Source organism: Podarcis liolepis, assembly GCF_965112155.1.
Source record: "Podarcis liolepis genome assembly, chromosome: 1".
Classification (NCBI taxonomy): Eukaryota; Metazoa; Chordata; class Lepidosauria; order Squamata; family Lacertidae; genus Podarcis; species Podarcis liolepis.
Genome location: NC_139554.1, coordinates 22,411,996 through 22,436,443, shown reverse-complemented (window position 1 = coordinate 22,436,443; position 24,448 = coordinate 22,411,996). Strand labels below are relative to the sequence as shown.

The 24,448-nt window shown below is 44.0% G+C and overlaps 2 protein-coding genes across 3 annotated transcripts in view; both read left to right on the top strand.

Moving 5' to 3' along the window:
* LOC310706715 (endogenous retrovirus group 3 member 1 Env polyprotein-like) overlaps positions 1-24,448 on the top strand; it is an 874,531-nt gene that overhangs the window by 174,350 nt on the left and 675,733 nt on the right. The gene's annotated exons all lie outside the window — the stretch shown is intronic.
* The window catches only part of CHGA (chromogranin A), a 33,256-nt gene continuing 10,080 nt past the window's right edge, over positions 1,273-24,448 (top strand). The window contains exons 1-6 of one of the 2 annotated variants that reach the window (XR_014525901.1): positions 1,273-7,732; positions 8,681-8,727; positions 20,312-20,405; positions 20,630-20,698; positions 22,229-22,327; positions 23,230-23,778. Coding sequence is in view for 1 of the 2 variants with exons in the window: in XM_083502464.1 (XP_083358590.1) it covers positions 7,687-7,732; positions 8,681-8,727; positions 20,312-20,405; positions 20,630-20,698; positions 22,229-22,327; positions 23,230-23,778 (904 nt within the window). In the remaining variant the exon portion in view is untranslated. The remainder of the gene's footprint in view (positions 7,733-8,680; positions 8,728-20,311; positions 20,406-20,629; positions 20,699-22,228; positions 22,328-23,229; positions 23,779-24,448) is intronic. The other variant, XM_083502464.1, reaches the window with a different exon arrangement.

Genomic DNA, 24,448 nt, shown 5'->3' with positions numbered 1-24,448 from the left:
GCTGGCTGAATTAGTCCTACTTGGGCCAGCGAGGAGGCCAGGGGATAATTAGCTGTGGGGTCTCAGAGCGGGTAATCTTCATAAAAAGGGGAGGGGAGGGAAGGAAGTGGAATAAAAGATCAGGCTAAGTTCAAGTTGAAAGCCAGGCCGAATAGCTCTGTCTTACAGGCCCTGTGGAAGGACATTAAATCCTGAAGCGCCCTAGTCTCATGAGACAGAGCATTCCACCAGGTCAGAGCCATCACTGAAAAGGCCCTGGCCCTGGTGGAGGATAATCTGACTTCCTTAGGGCCCGGGACCTCTAAACTGTGATTATTCATGGACCTTAAGATCCTCTGCGGGGCATACCAGGAGAGGTGGTCCCATAAATAAACAGCCACAAACCTTTTTTTCCCCTTTGATGATAACATCATTCAAATATTTTCTGCAGGAACCACAAGAGAAGCTAGATTTGTAATTCTGCAATGTGAGTTAGCACAACACAGTAACATTTATGAAAGCGTCATTTAAAAATCCAGATATGTACATAGATGATAGATAGATAAGATAGGTTTTAAATACAGTTTTCCAAACCTAGCTTAAAGTGATGTTGACAAGCTATCTATCTGGTTTCATTGAAAAATAAGGTCAATTAAAAACTGCAGATTTTGTTTGCCAGAACACTAAACCACACCAGCTGCTGTAGCAAAACAAGACTTCCCATGCACAGGTCTTAGAAGGTGAATATGCATTGTGGAAATGGCCAGCATGTTAAATATATGTGGGAACAAGATATTCCAGGTCATCATTCACCAAACAAAGAATCCATTATATCTAATGGACTCCAACCTGGCAAAAGATACACACAGAACACGAGTAATCAGCTTCCCCTCCAAGGTTCGCTGGGAAAATCAGTTGTTTGCTTGAAGTGTTATTACACATTGTTCAGCTGAGAGAATTAGTGAATCAGAGGCTCTTCAGCCTTGGCACCAATCCATTTTTGCTGACTGTGAAACCAGTGCCAAGCTCCAGTGCTCTTCTTGGGGTCTTATTTAGGGGAAAGTAGATCGTGCACCTGCAAGCGCTTGCTAAAACCTGGTGTCATCCAGTGAAGTCGATGTGCAGTAGATTCTGGACAGTCAAAAGAAAATGCTTCTTTACATAATGCATTCCTTCTGAAGGAAGCATGGTTGGCTTCTGTAGATGGAACGGGGCAAGGGAGAGGTTGTCCTGGGCCAGCCCTGGGGCTATTGCCCTCCTCCTCCTCTGCTTGTGGGCTTCTGACTGGTCTCCAGGTGAAACAGGATGCTGGACTAGAATGAGCTTTTTTAAAAAAAAATATTATGATTTTCATTGATAGATATTACAACAATTATTAAATTAAAATTTTAACATTTCAAATTCCTACTCCCTTCCCCGTCTTTATGTGGTTTTTACATTTCTTTTCATCTTCCTGCATACTCCAAATTATCTCAAGATATTATTTTATATATCTGTTCACATATATAGCCCATATATATATTGAAACCACAGGTTTTTACATTAATCCTGCCAATGTCGTACTCTGTTTGTAAATACTCAATAAATCATTTCCATTCCTTTCTTTAAAAAATAGTTATCTTGATTTCTTATTCTCCCTGTAAGTTTCGCCATTTTTGCACAGTCCATCATCTTCTGTTTCCATTCTTCTCTTGTCAGGATCTCTTCTTCCTTCCATTTTTGGGCAAATAAAATTCTTGCAGCTGTGGTTGGATACATAAATAAATTTCTATACAGTTTAGGTAGTTTTGATCCCATAATTTCCGAAAGAAAAGCTTCTGGTTTTTTTAAAAATAAATATTATCTTAAACATCTTTTTCAGTTCATTACATATCATTTCCCAGTAAGCTTTAACCTTGTTACAAGACTACCACATATGGAAGAGGTACCTTATTTCTCTTTATATTTCCAGCACATATTCGATTTGGATTTATACCTTTTTGCCAGTCTACTAGGTGTTAGGTAGCTTCTATATAACATTTTCATATAGTTTTCTCTTAAACTGTAACATGCTGTAAATTTTACACATTCCATAAATGTTCCCATGCATCCATTTCTGTATGACCAATATCTATCGCCCAGTGTATCAAATGAAGATTTCACTTGTTTGTCCTTTGTCTCCCATTCCAATAACATCTTATACATTTTAGACATCACTTTAACTTTACAGTTTAACAGGTCTCTTTCTAGTTGTTATGTTTGTTCCCCAAACCCCCACTTCATATCCTTTTTAGTCAGATGATGATATTGTAACCATGTTGTTAACATCTCTGATAAATCCTTAAATCCTTTTAATTTTAACTCTCCACCTTCTTCATATTAATAAATTTATATAAGTTGCCCAAATTCCCATCATATTTTTCTTTTTCACCACTATGACTTCCAAAGGTGAAAGCCATAGTGGTGTTTTGGTCTCCAACAAGTTTTTATATTTATCCCATACTCTATACAATTCTTTCCTAATTATATGGTTCATAAAACTTTTATGTACTTTCACCTTTTCATACTACAAGTAAACGTGCCAACCAAAAATATTATCATGACCTTCCATATCTAAAATATGTGAATTCTTCAATAACAACCAGCACAGACAAGATGCTTCATAATATAATCTCAGATCCGGCAGGGGAAAACCTCCTCTCTCTTTCATGTCTATCAATATTTTATATTTTATTCTCGTTTTTCCCCTCTTGCCAGATATATTTAGAAATATATTCTTGCCATTTGTTGAAACAATCTGTCTTGCCGATCACCAGTATTGATTGAAACAAAAATAACATCCTTGGTAATATATTCATTTTAATGGTTGACACCCCAACCAATAACGAAAGTTTCATTCTACTCCATATGGACTAGAAGGAGCTGTGATATGATGCAACAAGATTCTTACGTTCTTGTGTTCTTAAACATGCCCTGTGTCTATTGATTTTCCATCTTGTGGAACTAGGCCCAAGAACACTTAGAAAGGGCAAATCCAATGAGAGTGAAAATGAAAGAAATTTACTGTCAGAATATGACACTATTTATGTCTCCCTCTCTGTGTATTTTTTTGGCAGTGTGTAAGCGAGATGCTTGGCAATTCATGCAATTAATTCCAGGCTGCTGTAAGTGCAGTCGAGGCAAAGGAAAATCAAAGGGATTCACATCACTTTGCTGCTGACCTAAAAAAATGACGATAAAAGATGAATACCCTTTTGCAGACGGGCGACAGCCTGCTCTTTGAAGCTGTTATATTTGGGGGGGAATATATTATTCTGTTTTGACATGTGAGACATATTTCACTTGCACTATGAAAACAGCCCCATTCTCAGGGAAACACGAGGCTGAGGAAATATGGGAACGTTATCTGTTCCACTCTCTTGAAGCAGCTGAGCTGGAGTTTATGGGCAGGAAGAGACCAGAGGTCAATGGTAAAACACATTGTTTGCATGCAAGTTTAGCTCTCACACCTGCGATTGAAGTGTCTCAGGTATCCTGAGTGGGAAGGACCCAGTCCTTGGAGTCCTTGGAGAGATGCAACCAGTCAGAGTAGACAGCTCTGGTACAACACAGTTCTGTCTCAACACATGAAGAGTTTCAGTTGTTTCCATTAGTAACTCAAAGTCAGCTTCCCCGTGATTGGAAACTGGAATCTTTTACAAGGGGCTATATGAGTTCTCTTCTGCAAGTAACACTGAAATGCCCACTACTTATAAATGTACAGTATATTCAGTGCTGTTAGATGGACTTCTAACAAATTAGTAAGCTTTGTTGGAGTAACAGGACATGGGAAGGGGTTAATTTCCTTCATGACTGTAAATAACCTCATGGATGAGCTAATCGCAGGTGCAAGGTGAGCCAATCCAGTTGCTATGGTAATGGCCCAGTGCCCCAATATATGTGATTAATGTCAGCTCAGTAGTAGAGTCTGTTGCTTCTCCGGTGTTACGTCTTGAATTGCTGAACTTATTTGATGGAGATACTTTGTACTTGTATGTCTCTATCTATATCTGCACCTGCAAGAGCCTACAAGCTGTATACATCTACGTCCAAAACTGTTTTACTGAGTCTTATCTTCTGCAACAGTAAACTATTTGGACCTTAAGCTACTTTCATGTGGTGACTGGTACTAGCAACAACTTCTTGAGATTCTCAACAAGCTTCCCATAGAGACTGATAGAATTTCCAGCTACAGGTCCACAGGCACAATTCCAGAGCTTCACACAAGCTTCACAGATGAAACTTCCTTGCAGATCTCTCTCCACTCCCTGCTTTTTCCTTGAGGATGTTTCTTGCAACCATGGATGATGGTGACACAGCTCAACAGGCTAGATGAGAATGAAATCTGTGTCTATAGATAAAGAAGTAGCAGATAGTTCCCCAGTAAACCTCTTAGGCAGTGTCTGCCACCACATAAATACGTGGGTTGGTGCAATATTGGTTGCATGCTGTTTCTCATTCCACCTAAAACAAACTCACCTTGGTAATTTCATTGCTCATTGGCTACATACTGATGTGCATCTATAGCCAGGATATCTGTAGGTGAAGAACACCCACATCATTTTTTTTAAGAACAGTCATCAATGCATCTTTCACACTGCAAATAAGAATCACAACACTTTAAACAATTGCAGAAGTGCTCCAGGAACTCGAGAAAGAGATATGTTGCCAATGGCATGGATGCTAGCCAATAAGCACCCAACACATACAGCTTTTCTCCTCAACAGGCTGAAAACTTGCAGAAAACTTTCTTCCTCTTCAGAATGCACTCAAGGAAAGAAGAAACTATGTGTATTTTCAGGGCAGCCTTCAAATCGCCTTCACCATGTTTGAAATGTTATGCGCATCTTCACCTGAAATGACAGACTTTCTTATCACTGGTGAAGCTGTGCCACTTTCATTGGCCTCCCTAATCAAAATAGGGTCCTTTGCCATGCCATTCCTGATCTTCAGTGTAATCACACCTCATTGCAAGGTGTATGTCTAAATCCACTTGCATGTCCATTACACATGTTCCTACTTGCAAAAGGGTAACAGTTAAGTTTGGCTGATCTTTTCTGTGGCTTATAGAGTCAGGATGCTACTTATTCATTCCAGGTCACATCTCAGAGAGGTGCTTGTACCAGGGTCACAGATAGCTCATGAAGTATTATATATTAGGCTCAACTGCCCTGATGTCATGATCCATAGAAATAAACCATGTAAAAATCTGGACTAGTACCCATTGTCCCATGCCTGCCCACCAACATTCTACTGCATTAAGAGCAGAGTCAGCTGGAAGTGGAAAGTACAGTCTTAGAAAATATTTGTGACCCACCTTTGCAGAAAGACAATGGTTTATTTCTTTATTGTGCAGGAGTGAATTTAGAGCACTTCCAGGCCGGTCACTTTCCAAGTGGCCTGGAAAGATTCCTTGCATCCTCCTGTTACAGACACCTCCTCACAAAGAGCTGCATGGAAATGTAAATAGAGTGAGATCTAGAAAACTGTTAGTATTGACTGATGTGCCAGGGGAGGAAATAAAGAAGTTATTCTCATGGCTGTTTTTCAGAGTTCCATGGATATTTAGCATAGTAAACATGTGAAGTGTGTAAAGGAGCTGCACCTGTGGCAGAACCATAATGTGCTACAGTTGTCTGGCAGGTGTCCACTGTAGCATTGCCATTTACCTCTTCACTTCACATTAGAGGAAGCATGCATGTACCTTGTGTACCATGGAACCTAGCACCCTCCAGATGTTGTTGACCCATAACTACCATGACCCCAGATGTTCAGCAACGTCTAGAGGGTCACAGATTCCCCACTGCAGGCTTTAGTAGATCCATATTTAACCACAATGGCTTAACTTCCACTGCTAAATGTAGCACAAAAGGTTGGAAGCCTGTTGTGTAAAATGGCTCACCCCTTATTTCCACAACAGTAAGCAATGCTTAGAGACAATGACTGGTCCAAGGTCACCCAATGAGTTTCATTACTGAATGAGGGTTTCGACCTGGGCCTCCCCAGTCCTAGTCCAGCACTCTAACCACTGTGTCATGTTGGCTCTTGTCCTAATTATTAAGAGAATCCTCTAGGGCCCTGTTTCCCCTCCATCATAAGTAGCCCCACAGGATGGGGGCTTTCTGATGTTCTGATGGTTGACGACAAGAAATGAAGTTCAGCATCACCACAACACTCCTTATGATGACCAGGTTCCCCCGCCAGCATATTGACTTGGAGTTTATTGTAGTTTTAGCCTAATTGCATGCATTTTATTGTTTGATATTGTTCTAATTTCCTATCACATTGTTTGCTACCTTGATTTATTTTTCTTTTCTAGGAAAGAAGGAGACAGCTGTTGAAAATAAGTAAAGGAATAAGCAAACATGCATGTCTGAATTAGCTCTTGTCCAATTTCAGCTCCATAGAAGTTTTCTAGTGTGTTTGCATACCTTCACCCCTCCTTCCACAGTAAGAAAAGACACTGGTTGACATTTGAGGAGCCCTGTTTTTCCTGTAAAGTGGCCCTAAAAGCACAGAAGCTTTCTGCCTCCTTTTTCTTGGGAGAAAAAACACAAAGCTTTAGGGGGCAATTTGAAATGGATAAATTACAGGGGCAGGCGATGGGAGCACTTAACCATCCTTCCACCTCTTCAAACCCCCACCCCACCCCCCACATCCAAATGAGCTTCTACATCTGTAATGTTCCAGAAGTGAGTGTGAAGATGGAAAGCAGTTATTAGGATTTTTGTGCTTGTGTGCAACATGTAGTTGGGTCCTAAATGTCTGTGAAAATACAATTTAGTGGTTACAGTTGTGTGTCCCTAATCTAACAGGAGTGCCATTTCAGATGTGGGGGAGGGGGGAAAAGATTTTAGGAGGACTCAAGATCCACAGTCAGCTTCAGAGGCGAGCCTTAGGGCAGAGCCAACATTAGATTACCGAAAAGTACTCCCTTGAACTTTTAAGGGTTTATCTGCTGTGGTCATCTCTTTTCTCATCTTCTTTTGACACCTTTCAATCACTAGATCTCTAACTGCTCTGAAGAACATGACAGCCCACCATAATTGGCGCCCTTGCACCGCTCGTTCGCTCGCTCGCTCCCTTTCTTTGGAGCCGACGCTGCGCCATAGGTTACCTGCCAGCAGTGAGCATTTCGACTGGGCGCATTTGTGCCTTCTCTACCACAGCTTGCAGAGTGTGAAAAAGGAGGAGCTGGCATACGCCTCTCTTACTGGAGCCGAGCGCTGTCCGACAGGAGCAGCAGCAGGGCTTTTACTAGGCTAGCCAGGTTCCCGCTCTAAGCGGGCAAGCTCAGAAAGAGTAGCTTAGCCGCGCGTCGGCTCTGCAATCCCTAGCCAAGGAGATCTGGGACGTACCCTTCCTGGGAGGGAGAGATGGCTTCCTCCTGACGCCGTTTCCGGAGGGGAGGGGGAAGAGACAGAAGGGAGGGGATGAGATGGGAGGGGGCCCTATATAAATGAGGTTGCTGCTGCAGTGCCCCGTCGGGGATCATCAGCATTAGAGAAGGAAGAGGATCTAGGGAAGGGAAGGGGACGGGCTGATTAATCTGCCTCCCGGCTCAGCTCTCGCCCGATGCCAGAGTCCCCCTCCGCCAGCTGCTACCTCTAAAGCCCGGCCGTCAGCAATAAAGGCAGGAGAGATCTCCTCTAGCCATCCTTCGGCGCTGCAGCCCGTTTTGCCAGCGTCATGACCCGCACAGTATTGCTTGCTGTTCTTCTCCTCACAGCGCAAGGTAAGCCTCCGAGGCAGCGGCGGGTGGGCTGGCTCCGTCTGCTGCCCGCAGTTCCTTTGCCGTATGGAACTTGCCCGGGGCCGCTGTCCGCAGCGGCTGTTCATTTCAGCACCAAGGACAGAGGCGCGGTGAGGCGCGGTCTTTGGCTTGCTGGCCCCGTCCGGCTACCCTGGACACAAGATGGAGGAGCTGCTCCAGGAGGACGGGGAGTTGCCTTGTTTTTGGAAGAGGGGAGAGTTGGCTTGCGGGTACCACGCAGTTCTCTGAGTCAAGAGACTTCAGTGAACTCCTGCGAGAGCCTCGCGAATCTGACTTGAACCACAAGGTCATTTTACGCTAGCAAACTTTTTGAAGCCCAGTCGACCCATTTTGCAAAGCACTCGAGTTCCTTTTTGAGTCTGGTTGGTTTCCTCCCCTTCTAAAAATAAAAATTCCGTCCTGCAATATCTTTGTGTTTTTAACCAAAAAAACCCCGTTCCTTCCTCCTCCTTTCTCTCCCTAGCTTCCTACCCATACGCTTCCTCTTATCTGTTTGCACCCATGAACAACCTAAACAAACCACCAACCAGCTTACTCAGACTCAGGATGGTGAAAAGAAAGAATCTGCAACCTACTTCTGAATGATTTGTTGCAGATCTACACCCCCCCCCCCAGCACGCAATCATTGCTGCAGTCCACTTAGCCTTCACTTTGGATGTCTATTTGAGCAATTGTGCTCAGGAATCAACCACTTCTCTCTGTTTTTAAGCCCCAAAGTGGAGCAATCTTGCGATGCTGGATTTCATACGCTGTTTTTGTGACTTATCCTAGCAGAATATATTTGTGCCACTCGCTCTCTCTTCCCATCTGGCTTGCATTGGCTGAGTTTTGCATGCCATGGGCCAGCTGGCTGGAACTATTCCAGAGAACATGTAAGATCTTGCCTTTCTCTCCCTTTCTCTCTTGCAGTACTTTCACTTCCAGTAACAAACCCAGCGACTAAAGATGACACAAAGGTGAGTTGCAAAAACAAAATGGTAAAAATAAATAAATCAGGAATGTTGTTTAAGCAGAACTATGGGGCAGTGTCCTGTCTTGTCTGTTTAAAAGATTCCACAATACATAGTAGCTTGAAATGAATAAGACGAAGCAATCAATTGTCTCTTGTGGAGGCCACTTAACATGTTACATTTTTAGGTATATATCCAAGATTCATGTGTGCTTTTTTTTGGTACCTAAAAAACATGGAGCAAATATTGACTGCAGATCCCCTCTGGGGTAAACCCAAGCATGTTGCTGGGAAATGTAGGAAACAGTCCTTCTGAAAAGTCATTTCCTTGCCCTAGTTTCTGTTCCTTCCCACTATTTGCATGTGATTAAAAGCAAGACAACAAAAACGTGCGTAATTTCATCACTGTTTAATAGCAGCTGTAGGTGCCCCTCTTGAGTATCTGAAAGGTTAGTGAATTAGCTTTCCAATTATATCCTGCATAAGCCCATTGTGGACTAAACTTAACTCCCTGCTGTTAAAGGGCTTAAGTGTTACTGGGTAACATACTTGAAAGTTGTCATTAAGACTGATGGACTGTCTAAAGTGAGGCAAAACCAAACCAAAACGAACATTACACAAGTGTATTATTATGCCAGGAGCTTAAGAGATCAATATCAAGGCTCAGATAATCAGTGGGTAAGCGTATATGCTGTACAAAGTGGGTTACAATTGAAATATTGTAAATCCACATTTGAAGAAATGGTTGGATGAGGATTTTGCTACAGGACTGCCAATGGGTGGCATGGAAATTATTAAGATCCCTGTGAATTCTACCCAGTACTTGTGTGGCAATATGATTATGGGAAAACAGACAGACTGGGAATTCATTAATTCCATCAATCCATTCTGTCACCTATCCTTGTAGACACATTGAGCTGTAAAAGTAGTAAGATATAAATTTGATCGGGAGAAATATGTTACAGGAAATGAAAAAAGTACCATACTGAGCCCACTTTACCGTGTATAATATGTACCTTCCTTTATGGCCTACTGTGGTCTGGTTTATGTATCTACAGGACTGGTGGGCCTGGGGAGGCGTCATTTGGACCTTGGGGATAGACTTGATGCCCCTTTCATACCTTTATTTTCAAAGTCAAATGCATGCATGGGGTGTGTGTGTGCACAGCCAGAGGGCCGAGGGAGTGGGCATGGAAGCACACCCTCAACAGTGCAGGTGGGGAAAGGAATTGGTGGTTCACATCTGGTGGCCTCCCACAGTGTGGATGCACAGTGCATTTCCATATATAGATCTGTGCTGGGACAGAGTATTTGTCTATTTTGCACAGTGGTATTTTACAAACCATTGATTAGTGCTCTGCCTCAGCCCCTGACACATTGTAGTTTATCATGGGTAAAGGGGCAAGTGGTTAAGCCTAAGACTGACTTTGTATATCTTGGGACTAACACAGCAGTCGTTGCTGTATCTGCTGCCTACTATCCCTATATTTATATTTATTTATATACTTTTACGGCCCTTCATCACATGGCCAAAAGGTGGTGCACACATTATTTTTAAAAATGCAGCGACTCATATTTCTAAAATCAATTGTTTCATAGCAAATTAAGCACAGCATAAACGAATAAATAAGAGGGGGGAGCAATGGGTACAATACACACTGACTTCAACAAATCACACCTCTTTGAGTCCAAAGGCTTGGCAGAAGAGGTACATCTTCACCTTCCTTCTAAAAGAGCACAGCTCTAAGGCAAGACATGCCACAGTGGCAAAATCCAAAGTTTTGGAGCTGTCATTGAAAAAGTCTTCCTACAAAACCCTGCACTGTTGAGCCCTCACAGGCAGTGTTAGAAACTGAGATATGAAAGCTAGGAGCTACGTTATGGGTGCCACAATGGAGTGCTCAGGCATGCTTTTTTAATAGCAAGAATACAAAGCTGAAAATGGATGAACTGCAGCTAAAATCTTATGTTCATTTTTCACATAGTCTAGTCCTTCCCCTGCCGACCCCTCTAATATTCTTAAGAGGGTCTCTTCTCCAGTCTTCAGAGAGTAGCTGGAAGTGGGGAGGCAGAAAAAGGTCCTCCTTTCCTTCCACTCTGCAGTTTAAACCTGAAATCCTAGGCGCAGTACTGCACCCAGAGCTCAGAAACTGCTCGCGCTAATGAAATTGCCTGTTGCAAAATGCGACTAGAACAATGGGAGTTTTGAACGCTGCTCACAGGGACACCCTAGGTGGGTTGCACTAGCTGATCCTAAAGACTAGAGAGGTTGGTATGGGGAAAGGGATTTTCTCAGGTTTTTGGGTTCCAGGCTGTTCAGGACTTTGTGTGTTTGTATGCACTTGTATATCACCTGGAAATCTGCAGTCAAAATTCCCTACTACAATGTTTCTTTATGCAACCTTAAAAAAAATGCTGCCCACTTTAAATTTACCTAAATTGGCTTCCCTTGTGAGTGCGAATGGAGTTGAGCTTACACGCCTTACCTCCATCTTTTACTGAAATCTGCTACAAGAGACCTTTCCATTTTTGCGTGGATGGGGAAAAAAGCTTTTTGCCAGCTTTGCTAATTATCCATAATCTCTCCAAAAAACACAATTACCTTTCAGCCCATGTGCTTTAAGAAATGCTGCACTGTCCCCTCTCTCTGCCAGCTGGGAATTTTGTTTGGAACTCTCTTCATGCCCAGCGGCAGTTTTGGAGGCTTCCAAATATCTTGGGGTAGGGGGTCGATGTAATTTCACTTTTGTCTGGGGCCCCCATGCTGGCTCAAATCACTGCAATTTTGCAACATTTTCATTAGAAGAGAGCACATCAGCACTTTTTGAGGCACCGTGCTGCACAGAATACTTGGCTGCGGCTGTTTGAGAAAACTCTAATAAGGCCACAAATTCCCTCTCCCTACCACCATCCACAAGTGCTTTTATATCTGCAATTATATGAATCTCTGTTGAAAAGCCTTCCTTAAATGTTTGATGGTACCATTTGCACCGCAGCATCCCTGAGCAGTAGTCAGTGGCTTGGAATTAAAATGCTAGAACTGTAGAACTGGGTGCAAAGACTGGAATGGCGAAGAGAATAATCTAAAGGCCAAGAAGATAGTTCTGTTGCTGAATATAAGGAAGTTTGGGCCTTGAGCTGTGTTTGTTTGAGAAACTTCCAGGCTTGCAGTCCAGTCAGAATTATGCCCAGTGCTGTCTGTGTTGATATGACCAGGCTTCAGCATATGCATGCTGGATTGAGGACCATATGCAAAGAAATCTCAGCCTCATGGAGGAAGAGCATCATATAAATATAGGGTATAATCCAGATTAAGTTATCTGAATTTAGTTCCCATTGATTTGAACTCAGGTTAAGCCATGACAAACTTGTCCCATTGATACTAAGTACATCTTGCTTTGCACTGATTTAGCCTATAATAAACAAGTCAATGTTCATTTCAAGATTACCAATGCCCATGTGTCTAACAGGAATAGCAGCAATCCACAACATAAAGATGTTGGGGGACTGCAGCCATTAAGGCTACAATTCCACACATTGTTACATAGAAGTAAGCTCCATTTAAGGATTTACTTTTGAGTCTCCTTCTTCTTCTTCTTCTTCTTCTTCTTCTTCTTCATCTTCATCATCATCATCATCTTATTAAATTTATATACTGCCCTTCATCCAAAGATCTCAGGGCGGTTCACAAGATAAAAAATACAGGATAAAAGCTCAATTTAAATAGTTAAAACAAAAGCAAAGCAAAGCAATAACCCCCCCTCCATCCATAAGCTGTAAGCTTTACAAAGCTCTCTGCACAATGAGCATGCTATAAAATAAGATAAATGAATTACTAACAGCACTCTTCCCCATTAAGCCTTTGCAGAACAGTTTGCTTCCCTCTGCAAGCCACCAAGTCAGAACCCAATTCCGCCCCACCCCTGCACCCACCCCGACCACAGCACCTCCTGCTGGCCATCCAGCATTGCTGACAATGTGAGAAGGTCAATGCTGCGAGTTGTGAAGTTAGCCTAATTCCATTACAAATACTGCCAGCATCACAGACATTGATTCCCAAACCCCCCACCCCCTGGGTACCCATCATATAATTCACCAATCTGCGGTGCCCGGCATAGCACAGAGGAACGTGAAGCAGCTGCTTTGGGCAGCAGATCTCAGAAGGAAGGGTCATTAGTCTTACTCTAGCCTTATTCTGTATGTATCCTTCAAATAAAACAGGGAAGGGTGCAAATTAGCTCTTCCTTTGAGCTGTGCCAGTGGCTTAAACTGGTCCTGCCAATGTCCATCATCTCTCCTTGAAAATCTCTACTTCAAAAGGACCCCACCCAGCATCTTTATATGTTATTCTAAACCTCCTTTGAGTCTGCTTCTTTCTCCTGTATGTTGGGACAACATACCTGGCTTGCGTAAAATTAGGGGAAATCACTCTAATGAAATACTTGCTATAGAGAAATATCATGCTTGACAGCCTTCCAATTGCCTCCACTTGTCCCCTGCCCACAAGACGACATGGTATTCTCATTGTCTTCTTGCCTGCTTATATTCCTGAGACTAATCCAGGAATATAACCCAGCTCCGTATTGTACGGCAGCGACTCTCCAAGAGTCTCAGGTGAGGAACTGCCTGAGATGTTGTTGTTGTTGTTGTTGTTGTTGTTGTTTGCATTTACAGCCCACCTTTTCCCAAGGAGCTCAAGGGTCTTTCTCCTCCTACTCATTTAATCCCCACAACAACCCTGTGAGGTAGGTTAGGCTAAGAGGCAGTGACTGGCCCAAGGTCACCCAGTAGGCTTCGTGGCTTAATGGGGATTTGAACCCAGGACCTAGTCCAGCACTCTAACCACTATGCCACCACTGGTGTACCCAGACCTGCATAGAGAGAGGCTGAGGACTGAACCTGGGAACCTGGGAAGCAGATGCTCTACCACTGAGCTATGCCCCTTCCTCTAACCCTAACTGCGTGAGTATGAGCTGTGGCCCAGGAGACCCAAATCCCAGGTCTCTTGCACTGGCCCTCTCTTTTTAAAAAAGAAAAAGTGCTGCTGTTGCAGCTTGCAGAGTGTGGCTCAGCCTGCTGCCAATGAAATGCTGGTGGGATCCCAGCAATCCATCATCTTGTTTTGCTCAGAAGCCCAACCTTGCATCTGTACACTTCCATTAGCACGTACAAATTTGTATCGGAGCCTATGACCTGGTTCTTAAGTGCCTAACACCCTCCAGCTGGCTGCACCAGACCCTTAGGTGCTTGCAGAAAGGCATCCCACAACATCCCACAAAGCAGACAGCTCATGATCAGAGAGGCATCGTTTTATGGCTTTTATCTATTTCAGGGTTGAGCTCTAGCATCCACAACATGTTTCTAGGCCGAGCCCCATAGGGCCATAAAAAGGAACCCGCAGGATCAAACCATAGGACTATCTAGGCCAGCATCCTCTCCCACAGGGGCCAACCAGATGCCCCCAGGATGCCCACAATAAGCACATCCTTCCCACTATACATCTAATGGGTGAACTAGGAAGCAGGTCTCCCGTAAAATCCATTATTCCCTGACCCTCAAATCTCCTGCATAGCTGAAAAGCAATTCGGTCAGAGCCTTAAAAAACAGCACAGCCTTAAAAAAAATATCTATTCAGCCTCACTTCAGCTGAAATTATCCATTCCTTTATTCAGTGGCCCTTGCAGAGTCACCGACACATTAACTGCCGAGTTGTTGCCCATTAAGACCTATAGCAGGGGTGGTTAACCTTTGGCCTTCCATATGTTGCCTCCATCATCCCTGAATATTGACCAGGCTGGCTGTTGGCTGATAATAGTCAAAAGTCCAACAGCACTTGGAAGAAAGGTTCCCCTATCTCAGTCCTATAGGGTTTAAGTACAGGCAACATTTTTTGTGTTTTAAGGTCCCCTGAGGAGTCCATCCTCCAGATGCTATTTCCTCCCAGCCCACAATTAGGCTGGGCTTTCTAAGTGGTGGCCCCTCGACTGTGAAATAAAATCCCCAATTAGGCTTAGCAGGCTCAAGGATGGTTTTCCTTTATGCAAAGGCTGAAACCTTTCTGTTTTCCCATTCTTTTAACAGTTAACACTGCTCATTTTTCTTCTTTTGCTTGCTTATGCTTGCTATGACTAAGTGCTGAGGGGTGTATGCCATTTTAATATTTTTAATTAGTTCTATTATTGTTTTGTTCCTTATGTAAAACCTCAGGCGCTTGCAGAAAGGCCAGTGATAAATGTGAATAAATAAAGCACTGCTATGAAAACACATCTTTCAAACACCCACTTCTTCAAACGTGTGCATAATGCTCACATACCTGCCCATATAGGAACACAAATGCATTATCTTTTGTGTGTCGGTGAACATTTTATAGCACCAACATTAAGGGGGAAATTGCAGGGTAGTGAACAGCATAAAACCAACAATAAAATGTCATTGATAAAATAAGCATAAAATATGTCACAAATCAGTAGATCAGTACACACACACACACATCCATGGTTTTATGTGCAGTTGTGCCATGTGTCATCCTAATGTGTCGTTAGCAAATAAAGGCTTGTCACATTCCCAGCCAGAGCAGTCAAGGACCTCTGGTCTTCTCAGAGTGACAAAAGATATTGCAGATGTAGCTCATCATACCTGTCCCTTTCCTGTTCTTGTTGGACACCTCACCCCCAAGCTGCTGCAAATGATCCAGATATTCCCCGCATCTAGCAGGAGTGGGACTAATGTGTCAGAAATCCTCTCTCCACAGTGCATTGGATCCAGACGAAGTCACACTTGAATCCCACTGAAATCAGTGTGATTTGAGTAAGTCATTATTCACATAAGCCCAATTGATTTCAGTGGGACTAATTTGGTCTAGATCCAATTGTGGGAGTCCCTCTGCACAGCTGTCTTGCCTTTAGCAACTGGTTGAGCAGCGGTAGGGCAACCTCTGGTTCTCCAGATGTTGCTGGACTCCCATCAGCCTTAGCCAGCATGACCAATGGTCAGGGATGATGGGACTTGTAGTCTAACAACATCTGAAGGACCACAGATTCCCTCATCACTGTGGGAGGGGGAGCCTTGAGAGCTGGAATTGACTCAAGGACCAACAGTTGCTAACCCAAAGTGCACAGCAATTTGTCACATAGCAGAATTCCAAAATGGTGCCCCAAATTAGAATATTTGCATGCAGGATTGACATTCTTCCCCTCAACTAGAGCAAGTCTTCCAGCAGGCAAGTCGCTCTTGGCCCTGAGACTATGTTTTCTCCAACATTTGTTGTGCTCTTTAACCTGGAAGAAGGGGGTTCATTGTTTGTCTGTGGGATGTGATGCCTATGAAAGCTTATGCATCAATAAATTAGTTAGTCTTTAAAAACTCTGAAGAATGTAAAATCAAAGCATTGGTCTTTAGAAAGAACTACTAGAATAATATGATATGCAGTGCCATGTGAAATGTGCAAAACAAGAATGAAGAACATATTTGTTATGTGTCCCCCTTTATTGATACTGGGAAAGCTCAGTGGGTAGAGCATGAAGCTCTTAATCTTAGGGTTGTGGATTCAGGACCATGTTGGGCAAAAGATTCTTGTGTTTAAGGGGGTTGGACTAGATGATCCTAGTGGTCCCTTCCAAATCTACAATTCTATGTTTCTATGATCATGCTCTGGGTTACCTTTATCAGGGAGATAAGATCAGCCCATGGGTTGGAGCATGGCCTGTTGTGCAGTAAGACTACAGAATTAGTACCCAACAGATCAGTGAAACTTCCCATTTGGCTTCAGGAAGAAGTATAAAGCACACACCTTTTCTTTTTCTTTGCTAATGGCTTTGGAGAACAATGGTGCTGTCATTAATCTATCTGCTGCTGCTTGAAATTGCTTATGTGGTGCGTTGGGTTTTTTTAATGAACTGTGAATTTATTTTTATTTTTTACAAATCTATTTTAACGGCTGTAAAAGCAACCTTGAGCAAATGATGTAATGAAGTGCACATTATTTATCAATGAATAAAACATCCACACTGCATGGGGGCTGGTGGCAGTGCTGCAACTGGGAGGAGGAGGCAAGTCTAAGGTTTGGAAGAGGATGAGATCCAAAGTGGTCTCTTTCTCCTTATCCCATGCTCCTGGGCTGATGTGTTTTTCTCCCTGGTTTGGGAGCAGCTCAGGGGTCAGAGATGGCTATGGATCCTTTGGATCCACGTCTTCCCCTGGCCCTTCCCACCATGAGATGCATCCCAGGGAGCCATAGGATTGCAGGCTGTCACAGCGCTAGCAGGCCCAGAGTGCGGAATTAACTCTTCATTGTCAAAAGCACACTTACAAGTTAGGGAAAGGCAGGTCCATCAGTCCTTCGTCTCTCAGCCACTCGTAGATATGCACCCGATGAGGCAGCTGCCACAACAGAGAGGCCCCTGGCCTTGGCTTAAGTATCTCCCTGATCTGAGCTCCACGCAAGCAAGTGAAGACTCTGCCTGCAGGGAACCTTCTGCACCTCTCTCTTCTGGTTCTGGGAGACTGTGGAGCAAGAGAGGTAGAAGCAGAAGGAGGAAGTATGGAAGCCCTGGGCTCTACCCTAGCTTGACCTCTCCCTCCCTCCACCTGTGCTTCACTTTGCAATCCTGCAGCTTCTCCTGCCTCTGACTCTTAACTCCTGGCTGCTACAGGCTTCCCCAGATCATTGATCCCTTCTTCAAGTTGGTCTCCAACCTCCCTTCCCCTGGTGCCCACTCCTCAGAATCAAGCCACTACCCCTCAGTGTCCTGCCAGTCCCTGACATCAGGTCAGCAGCTGTTCTGCAGAAGGATATACAAAACAATATAAAGAACTAAAACAGCACCTAACGCAATAAAGGCAAATGCCAGTAAAATCCAATAAAACAGGGATGGGGAACTTGTGGTCCTCCAGATGTTTTTGGGCTGCAACTCTCATTGTCCCTGACCATTGACTATGCTGCCTGGGGCTCACCAATGCTGAAGTCAAACAACAATTTCTTTTATTTATGGGTTGTTTTAAAAGAGGCACAGGTTGTTGTGAAAGATGGGTGTGTGTGTGTGTGTGTGTTAAGTGAGCACTAGGTTCGAAAGCTGGAAGACCATGAGAGCAAAAGGGTTCCTTCCCATGTGGTTATATTTCCAAATTCCTTTTCATCTGAAATGTCATTATGGGGAAAGCAATTTTCTACGGGGATGTTAAGGGTTAGTCACTTACAAACCACAAACATTTGGACAAGGCTTGATGAAGGGAAGTTATTGGCAACTGGGACTCAACTGCCCACACATTTAGATTTAAAGGGCAGCTGTGATTGTCTAGTTTTGTGTTGCAGCAGCTTGTGGGAGGTTTAAATTTGGAACACCCTGCTGTTGATGAGTTTTTAAAAGTGTTCTGCTTCTAGAAAAGAAGGTTGCTTTGCAATAACTTTAAGCTAACACCAATATCACAAACACACCCTGCTGTTTATATGAGAGTCAATGTGAATTATTGCTTATTGTATATGATTAGGAATGTAATCCTATGCCAATATACTTGGGAGTAGTGCCATTGAGCTCAATGGGTCCTATTCTCAAGTAAATCTGTATAGGCTGGCAGCCTAAATTGAGAAATGCTCCTCTGCATAGACTTAAAAAACAGGGCGTAAATACTGCAGTGCTATTAATCCCTCTTGTGCATGATTGATAAATTGTGATATGTGGTGCTCAGCAAGGACAGGATAAAGTCCTTTTAGCCCATCTTTTAGCCCATCTTCCCGAACCTGGTGCCCGTGGGCAGTTTTGGACTCCCATCAGTGTGACTCTTTTGCATTGAAAGGCAGAGTACAATGTTGACATTTATTGCTTTATTATTATTAAGGCTTGGTTATCTTGCTAAGTGATGCTAGCAGAAGCTTAGGCTGCTACTAGGGGGTTGGGTCCAAAGCAGTGGTATGTAAGCATTCTGTCGGCTCAAGGATTTCCCCTTCATTAGGTTATTCCTGCCTTTCTCACCCTGCATGTGCCCATGGCGAATGAAGAAGGAAATGGAAATTACAATCTTCGCAGGCCCGAATTAAGCAACTGGAGTCCCTGAGGCTATGCAAACTTGGGGGGCCTAAACTTAATAGCATCTGACCACAAAAAAACAAAACTTAGTTCTCTTCTTTACTATTACTAAGCAACTGGGTCTAGATCACGGGTATGCAACCAAAGGCCCATGGGCCACAAGCAGCCCAAGGGGGTCATTTAACCAGCCCACAAGCTGTCCCTGAACCAAGCCGCCCGTTTGGCGAGTCCCCGTGCGCTGCGCTAAACTGGCGCAGTGCAGGGACTCGCTTCCACAGCACCGGAAATTGCGCCTGCACAGACACAGATGCTGGAAATCATGAGCGCATGCGCTCAGGCACACACACGATCCAGCCCACAGAGGGATCTCTGCTGGAGTGAACCAGCCTAGGCGAGGTAAACCTTGCCGACCCCTGGTCTAGATAGTAAAATCTGCCTGTTTAATTTTTATTTTTTGGCAAGAGGTTAAGGGCCTGCTCATTTATCAGGCCCTGGGCTGCAGCCTGCTCAGCCAGTACGTAAGTCTGGGACTAGATCTTAGTGCACAGCCATCCACAACATCATTGTGCAGGCATGGGTGCACCCACCCACGCCATTGCTGAGACTAGCTCCATCTGGTTTCAAATGGACACACTGGCAGTGTGGGTGGGTGTGTGGGTGGGTGTGGGTGGGTGGGTGGGTGTCATGCAGAGCCAATAGGCACCAAGCTTTGATTTTCAGACTGAAACTAGTTTGTGGGGGAAATGCTTTTCAGGGACACAAAATGTGCTTTAGGTCCAGATTGTGTGTGGACTGGGTAAAAGAAACAAGGTCTCAGAGAAGAGTGGCAGCTTAAGTTGACAGAATACGCACAGCTTGCAGACTTAACATATAGAATAAGAGAAAAAGAAGAACATACGTTTAGAGAAGATTTGAAAAAGTTTATTGAATATATGGGAAGTAACTGTGTACAGCTGAAAACGCTGGCAGCATTAAGATAAATTCAACAGCGTAAATAAGTTACGATGGGTGTAATAATGGAATAGTGAATGGTATCGTTTGTGTAAAGTATGCAGGGATTTGTGATATGTAGAATGAAAGAGAAGAAGGGAAGTCATTGATATCTTAAGGATGTCAAAATGAGTATTTTAAATTGTAAAACAGAAAATTTTATAAAAATTATATAAAAAAAGAAAAGAAACAAGATCTCAGCATGTGTTGACTGTAGAATACAATGTCATGTGTATGCAGCCGGACTACATGTGGAACCATACAAGTTTCCCTGTTCCATATACCTGCAGCCCTCCAGATGTTGTTGAACTACAGTTCCCATCATCCCTCACCATTGGCCATGCTGCATGGGGCTGATGGGAGTTGGAGTCCAACAAGATCCAGAGGGACATCACAAGGTCCCTATGCATAGTTGGAGTGTTGTATTAGTGCTGAGGAGACCTGGGTTCATATCCCCACTCAGCCATGAACCTCTCTGTGAAGATGAAATGGGGGGAGGGAAGGAGAACCACGTCCAGAGCGTCCTGAGTTCATTGGCAGAAGGATGGGATGTAAACCAATATATTTGTGTTTCTCCAGGTGATGAACTGCATCGTCGAGGTCATTTCTGACATAGTGTCAAAGCCAAATCCACTCCCAATCAGCCAGGAATGCCTAGAAACTCTTCAAGGAGGTACAGCGTCATTTTCTCCCTTACTAGTGAAAAGTCCAATGTGTTAATATTATAAAACTAAATTGTGTGTTCTTTTTTAATGGGCTGCCATAATGGATTATTATTTTTAAAACAAACCCAAAAAGATAACCTCAACCAGCCCGTGTGCTAATGGAGCTATGATGAGTATGCCAGCTCACCTTGGCTTTGGCAGGCTTCCCTGACAAGCTTCTTCTTCTTTGCAGATGAAAGAATCCTTTCCATTCTTCGCCATCAAAACTTACTAAAGGAGCTTCAGGAGATTGCAGTCCAAGGTACAGTTTAGCTGGAATCATGGGGAGTGCCCAGTCTTTCCCTTAAGAGGCACGCACAGCTTCTTGTATTTTACCCAAATGGAAATAATTAAGAAAAAGCGAGAAAGAGTAAATTATGCAGAATAAGGGAGTTGCATTATCTATTGATATCGCAGCATTTCACATTATTTGACGCAGGGTTTAGATTGCCCTGGAGTTAGGGCTATTGGTCAGTTTTGTGTGAGGAGTACACACAGTTCTCTCTACAGACAGCCTTTGCAAGAATGGCTATGCTCCCAATGGCATAAAAAAGCTTTCTCAGCTAGCTGTTCTGCAGAAGGCACATTTCAGCCCAGGGCTTCCTGATTTGTAGCCCTTAGCATGTTGCAAAGGCTACCCTAGACAGTCAATGAAAGCCTGTTGCATTTGTGTTGTGCTCAGGTCTACCTTGCAAGCTTTGCATGAGAAACGGGTTAGCAAAAATGGAACCCCACAGCGCCATCTGGTGTCACAGTGTTAGAATGCATAAACAACACATATAAAGCCCTTTTTCTTTGCCAATGTAGCTGAGACCTGGGATGCTGGACTAGATAGGCCGCTGGGCTGAGTCAGCAGGCTCTTCTTATGTTATAAAATATGCAAAGCAGGTGGTACTGTGGTCTAAACCACTGAGCCTCTTGGACTTGCCTATCAGAAGGTCGGCAGTTTGAATCCCTGCAATGGAGTGAGCTCCCATTGCTCTGTCCCAGCTTCTGCCAATCTAGCAGTTCGAAAGCACGCCAGTGCAAGTAGATAAATAGTTACCGCTGTGGGGGGAAGGTAAATGGCGTTTCCGTGTGCTCTGGCTTACGACACAGTGTTCCATTGCACCAGAAGCAGTTTTGTCATCCTGGCCACATGACCCAGAAAGCTGTCTGTGGACAAATGCCGGCTCCCTCGGCCTGAAAGCGAGATTATCACTGCAACCCCATAGTTGCCTTTGTCTAGACTTAACTGTCCAGGGGTCCTTTACCTTTTTACCTTTACACACACACACAAGCACACACACACACTAGCTGCCATGGGTGGGAGCATCGCAGCCCCAATGGAAGTCTGTTCCCCATCCCACTGCTATTTGAAGCTGCTATTGCTATTTGCCTCCTGGTGCAAATAGCAGCTTCAGAGCCATGCTGTGTGTGTGACTGCAAGGAGGGGAATGGTTAAATATCCTCCCAATCCACCTCACCCACCATGGCTGCTATTTTGAAAGGGGGGAAAAGATGCCCACTGGCTAACCAAAAGATTCCTAAGTCAGGGGGGTTGGACTAGATGACCCTCGGAATCCCTTCCAATGCTACAGTTCTATGATTAACATAACATGCATTTTGTTCCGGGGTGGGGGGGGGGATGCTTTTAGACAACAGGTTTTCCCCATGTTGTTGTGAGGAGAATGAATGTACTTGAGATAGTTTGTATTTTAAAAGAGGAGAGATGCCAAGTGTTGATTTCCTTCTCTCTCTCTTTCCTGTCCCCATCTCCCCTTCATCAAAACTTCTGTGTTGCAAAAAACAGGAGCAAGTGAAAGGACAGAGCAGCAGAAGAAAAGCAGCGGCTTTGAAGATGAGCTTTCTGAGGTCCTTGAAAGCCAAAGCAACAGGAACATGGAAAGAGGTCAGGGACGCGGGTGGCGCTGTGGTCTAAACCACTGAGCCTCTTGGGCTTGCTGATCAGAAGGTTGATGGTTTAAATCCGCGCAATGGAGTGAGCTCCCGTTGCTGTGTCCCAGCTCCTGCCAACCTAGCAGTCCATAAGCACACCAGTGCAAGTAGGGGTGTGGCCTGGGGAGAACTCAAAGGGCCAGTTAGAGAGACTTGGATGTCCACATTTGGCCCCTGTGTTTGAAGGTTTGTTTTGTTCAAGGTTTGTTTTGTTCAAAGGAAATTGCATAACAAGGTAGATCAGGAGACTTCCTGGGAGTTGGTGAGGATTATGAAGTCTGAATAGAATGCTAAGGTTAAAAGATATTGTATAATTGTTATTGTTAATGCAAAAAGGCAAGATGAATGAGTTGTATCAGAGGAAATACGATTTAAAATTATGATCAATGATTTATATGGATAGATAAAGAAAGAATAACTCTACTTGAGCAACTTGGATAAAGTTATAGTTAAACAAAAGTCTAGGCAGGAACTGCATGCACAACCAGTGGAAATTGAGAAAGGATGGAAAAGCTATAGAAATTAGGGGGGAAAGTATTTTATTGTGAGCAGCAAAGGAGAGAAAAGAAACGTATGGAAAAGGGGTGGGAAGTCAACTTTTAAAATTGTTTTAAATTTGAATTGATTTGTTGTTAATTTGTTAATTTTTTTGAAACTCAATTAAAATTAATTGGCAAAAAAACCAACAACACTGTTCCACGTTTTGGGGAAAGACCCTTTGCCTCAGTAAAGTAAGTGCAACTGCTTGACTCACATGAAACATTCAAGGGTTTGGTTATGAATTGGGGCCGGTTTCTACTGTGCATTTTGTAGCACAGCCCAATTCCCGCTTAACTCTACCATTTCGCCTCTCAGATCTGTCAGAGGGGACCCCTGATGAGGAGCCCACGGCCTCCTTTGCCGAGCTGGAGGCAGAGAGAAGTCAGAAGAACAGCGAAAGGGATGTTTCAAAAGAAGATGAGAGGAACAGCGTAGAAGAAAGGGAGACGAGGGCTAGAGATGTTGACTCTGAAGAGCAAAAGGAGAACGTGGCAGGATTTGACAGCAACGAGGTTGGCGAGACGGAAGGACTGCCCTGGGACAACACAGTAGACAATCACATCCACGATGAGGCCCAAGACGATGAGGCCCCTCAGCAGAGACGCCAAGAGGGTGAAGAAGAGGAAGAGAGAAAGGAAGACGATGAGGTGATGGGGGAGGAAAAGGGGCACATTTCCAAAAACAGCCAGGAGGAAAGCGAAGAGGAAGGAGAGGACAGTGTCAGAGACCAGGCTGAGGAGGAAGAGGAGGAAGAGGAGGAGGAAGAGAAGGATGGGGAAGAAGAGGATGAAGAAGAAGAAAGAGAGGCCTCTGAAGAGGAACGTCCTACCAGCTCAGATGACAGGGATGATCAAAGGGAAGATGGTATGTTTATCAGCTTAAACCCATGTCCCCTCATTTGACTTACTATCTGATGTTGCAGTCAACATCACCACTCTGAGCTTCAATACTTGGATGATCTATTTTACTGATGGGCAGTACCCAAGTTAACTTGTTTCATTAGGGCAAGGATTTCTGCTCGTGCCATGGGACCTCCCCCATCTCCCTCTCTCCATGCTCTATCTATCCTGGGGCTTTCCCCAACCCCCCCAAGAGTAGATCTGGGGAGAGTGTGGAGAGAGGAAGGGCGGAAAGTTCCATTGCATGAGCTGAAATCCTTGCAATGACAGAATGAGTTGGTTGGATAATGCCCTATATGTTTGGACGCTTCTAGCAGCGGCAAGGAACTGTTCCCCTGTTCTTCAATCCTAAGTGCACATAACTGGAAGGAAACACCATTAAATCTTTCAAGTAAATCACCCAAACATTCAAGTAATGGAGGGGATTTGAATGGAAGAGCTGGGCTGTTTGTGCTCTCTGCTCTAGGTCTATATCCGCTCTCAACCCATTCCTTTCAGGCGTGTGAAACGGGGCAGAGCTCCATCCTTTTCCTACCTGCTAGACATGGAAATGAAGGAGATGAAGGCCAACACACAACCTTCAGAAAGGTGTTTAGGGAGGCTCCATGATCAGTATAGTCACCATGGCCAGTAGG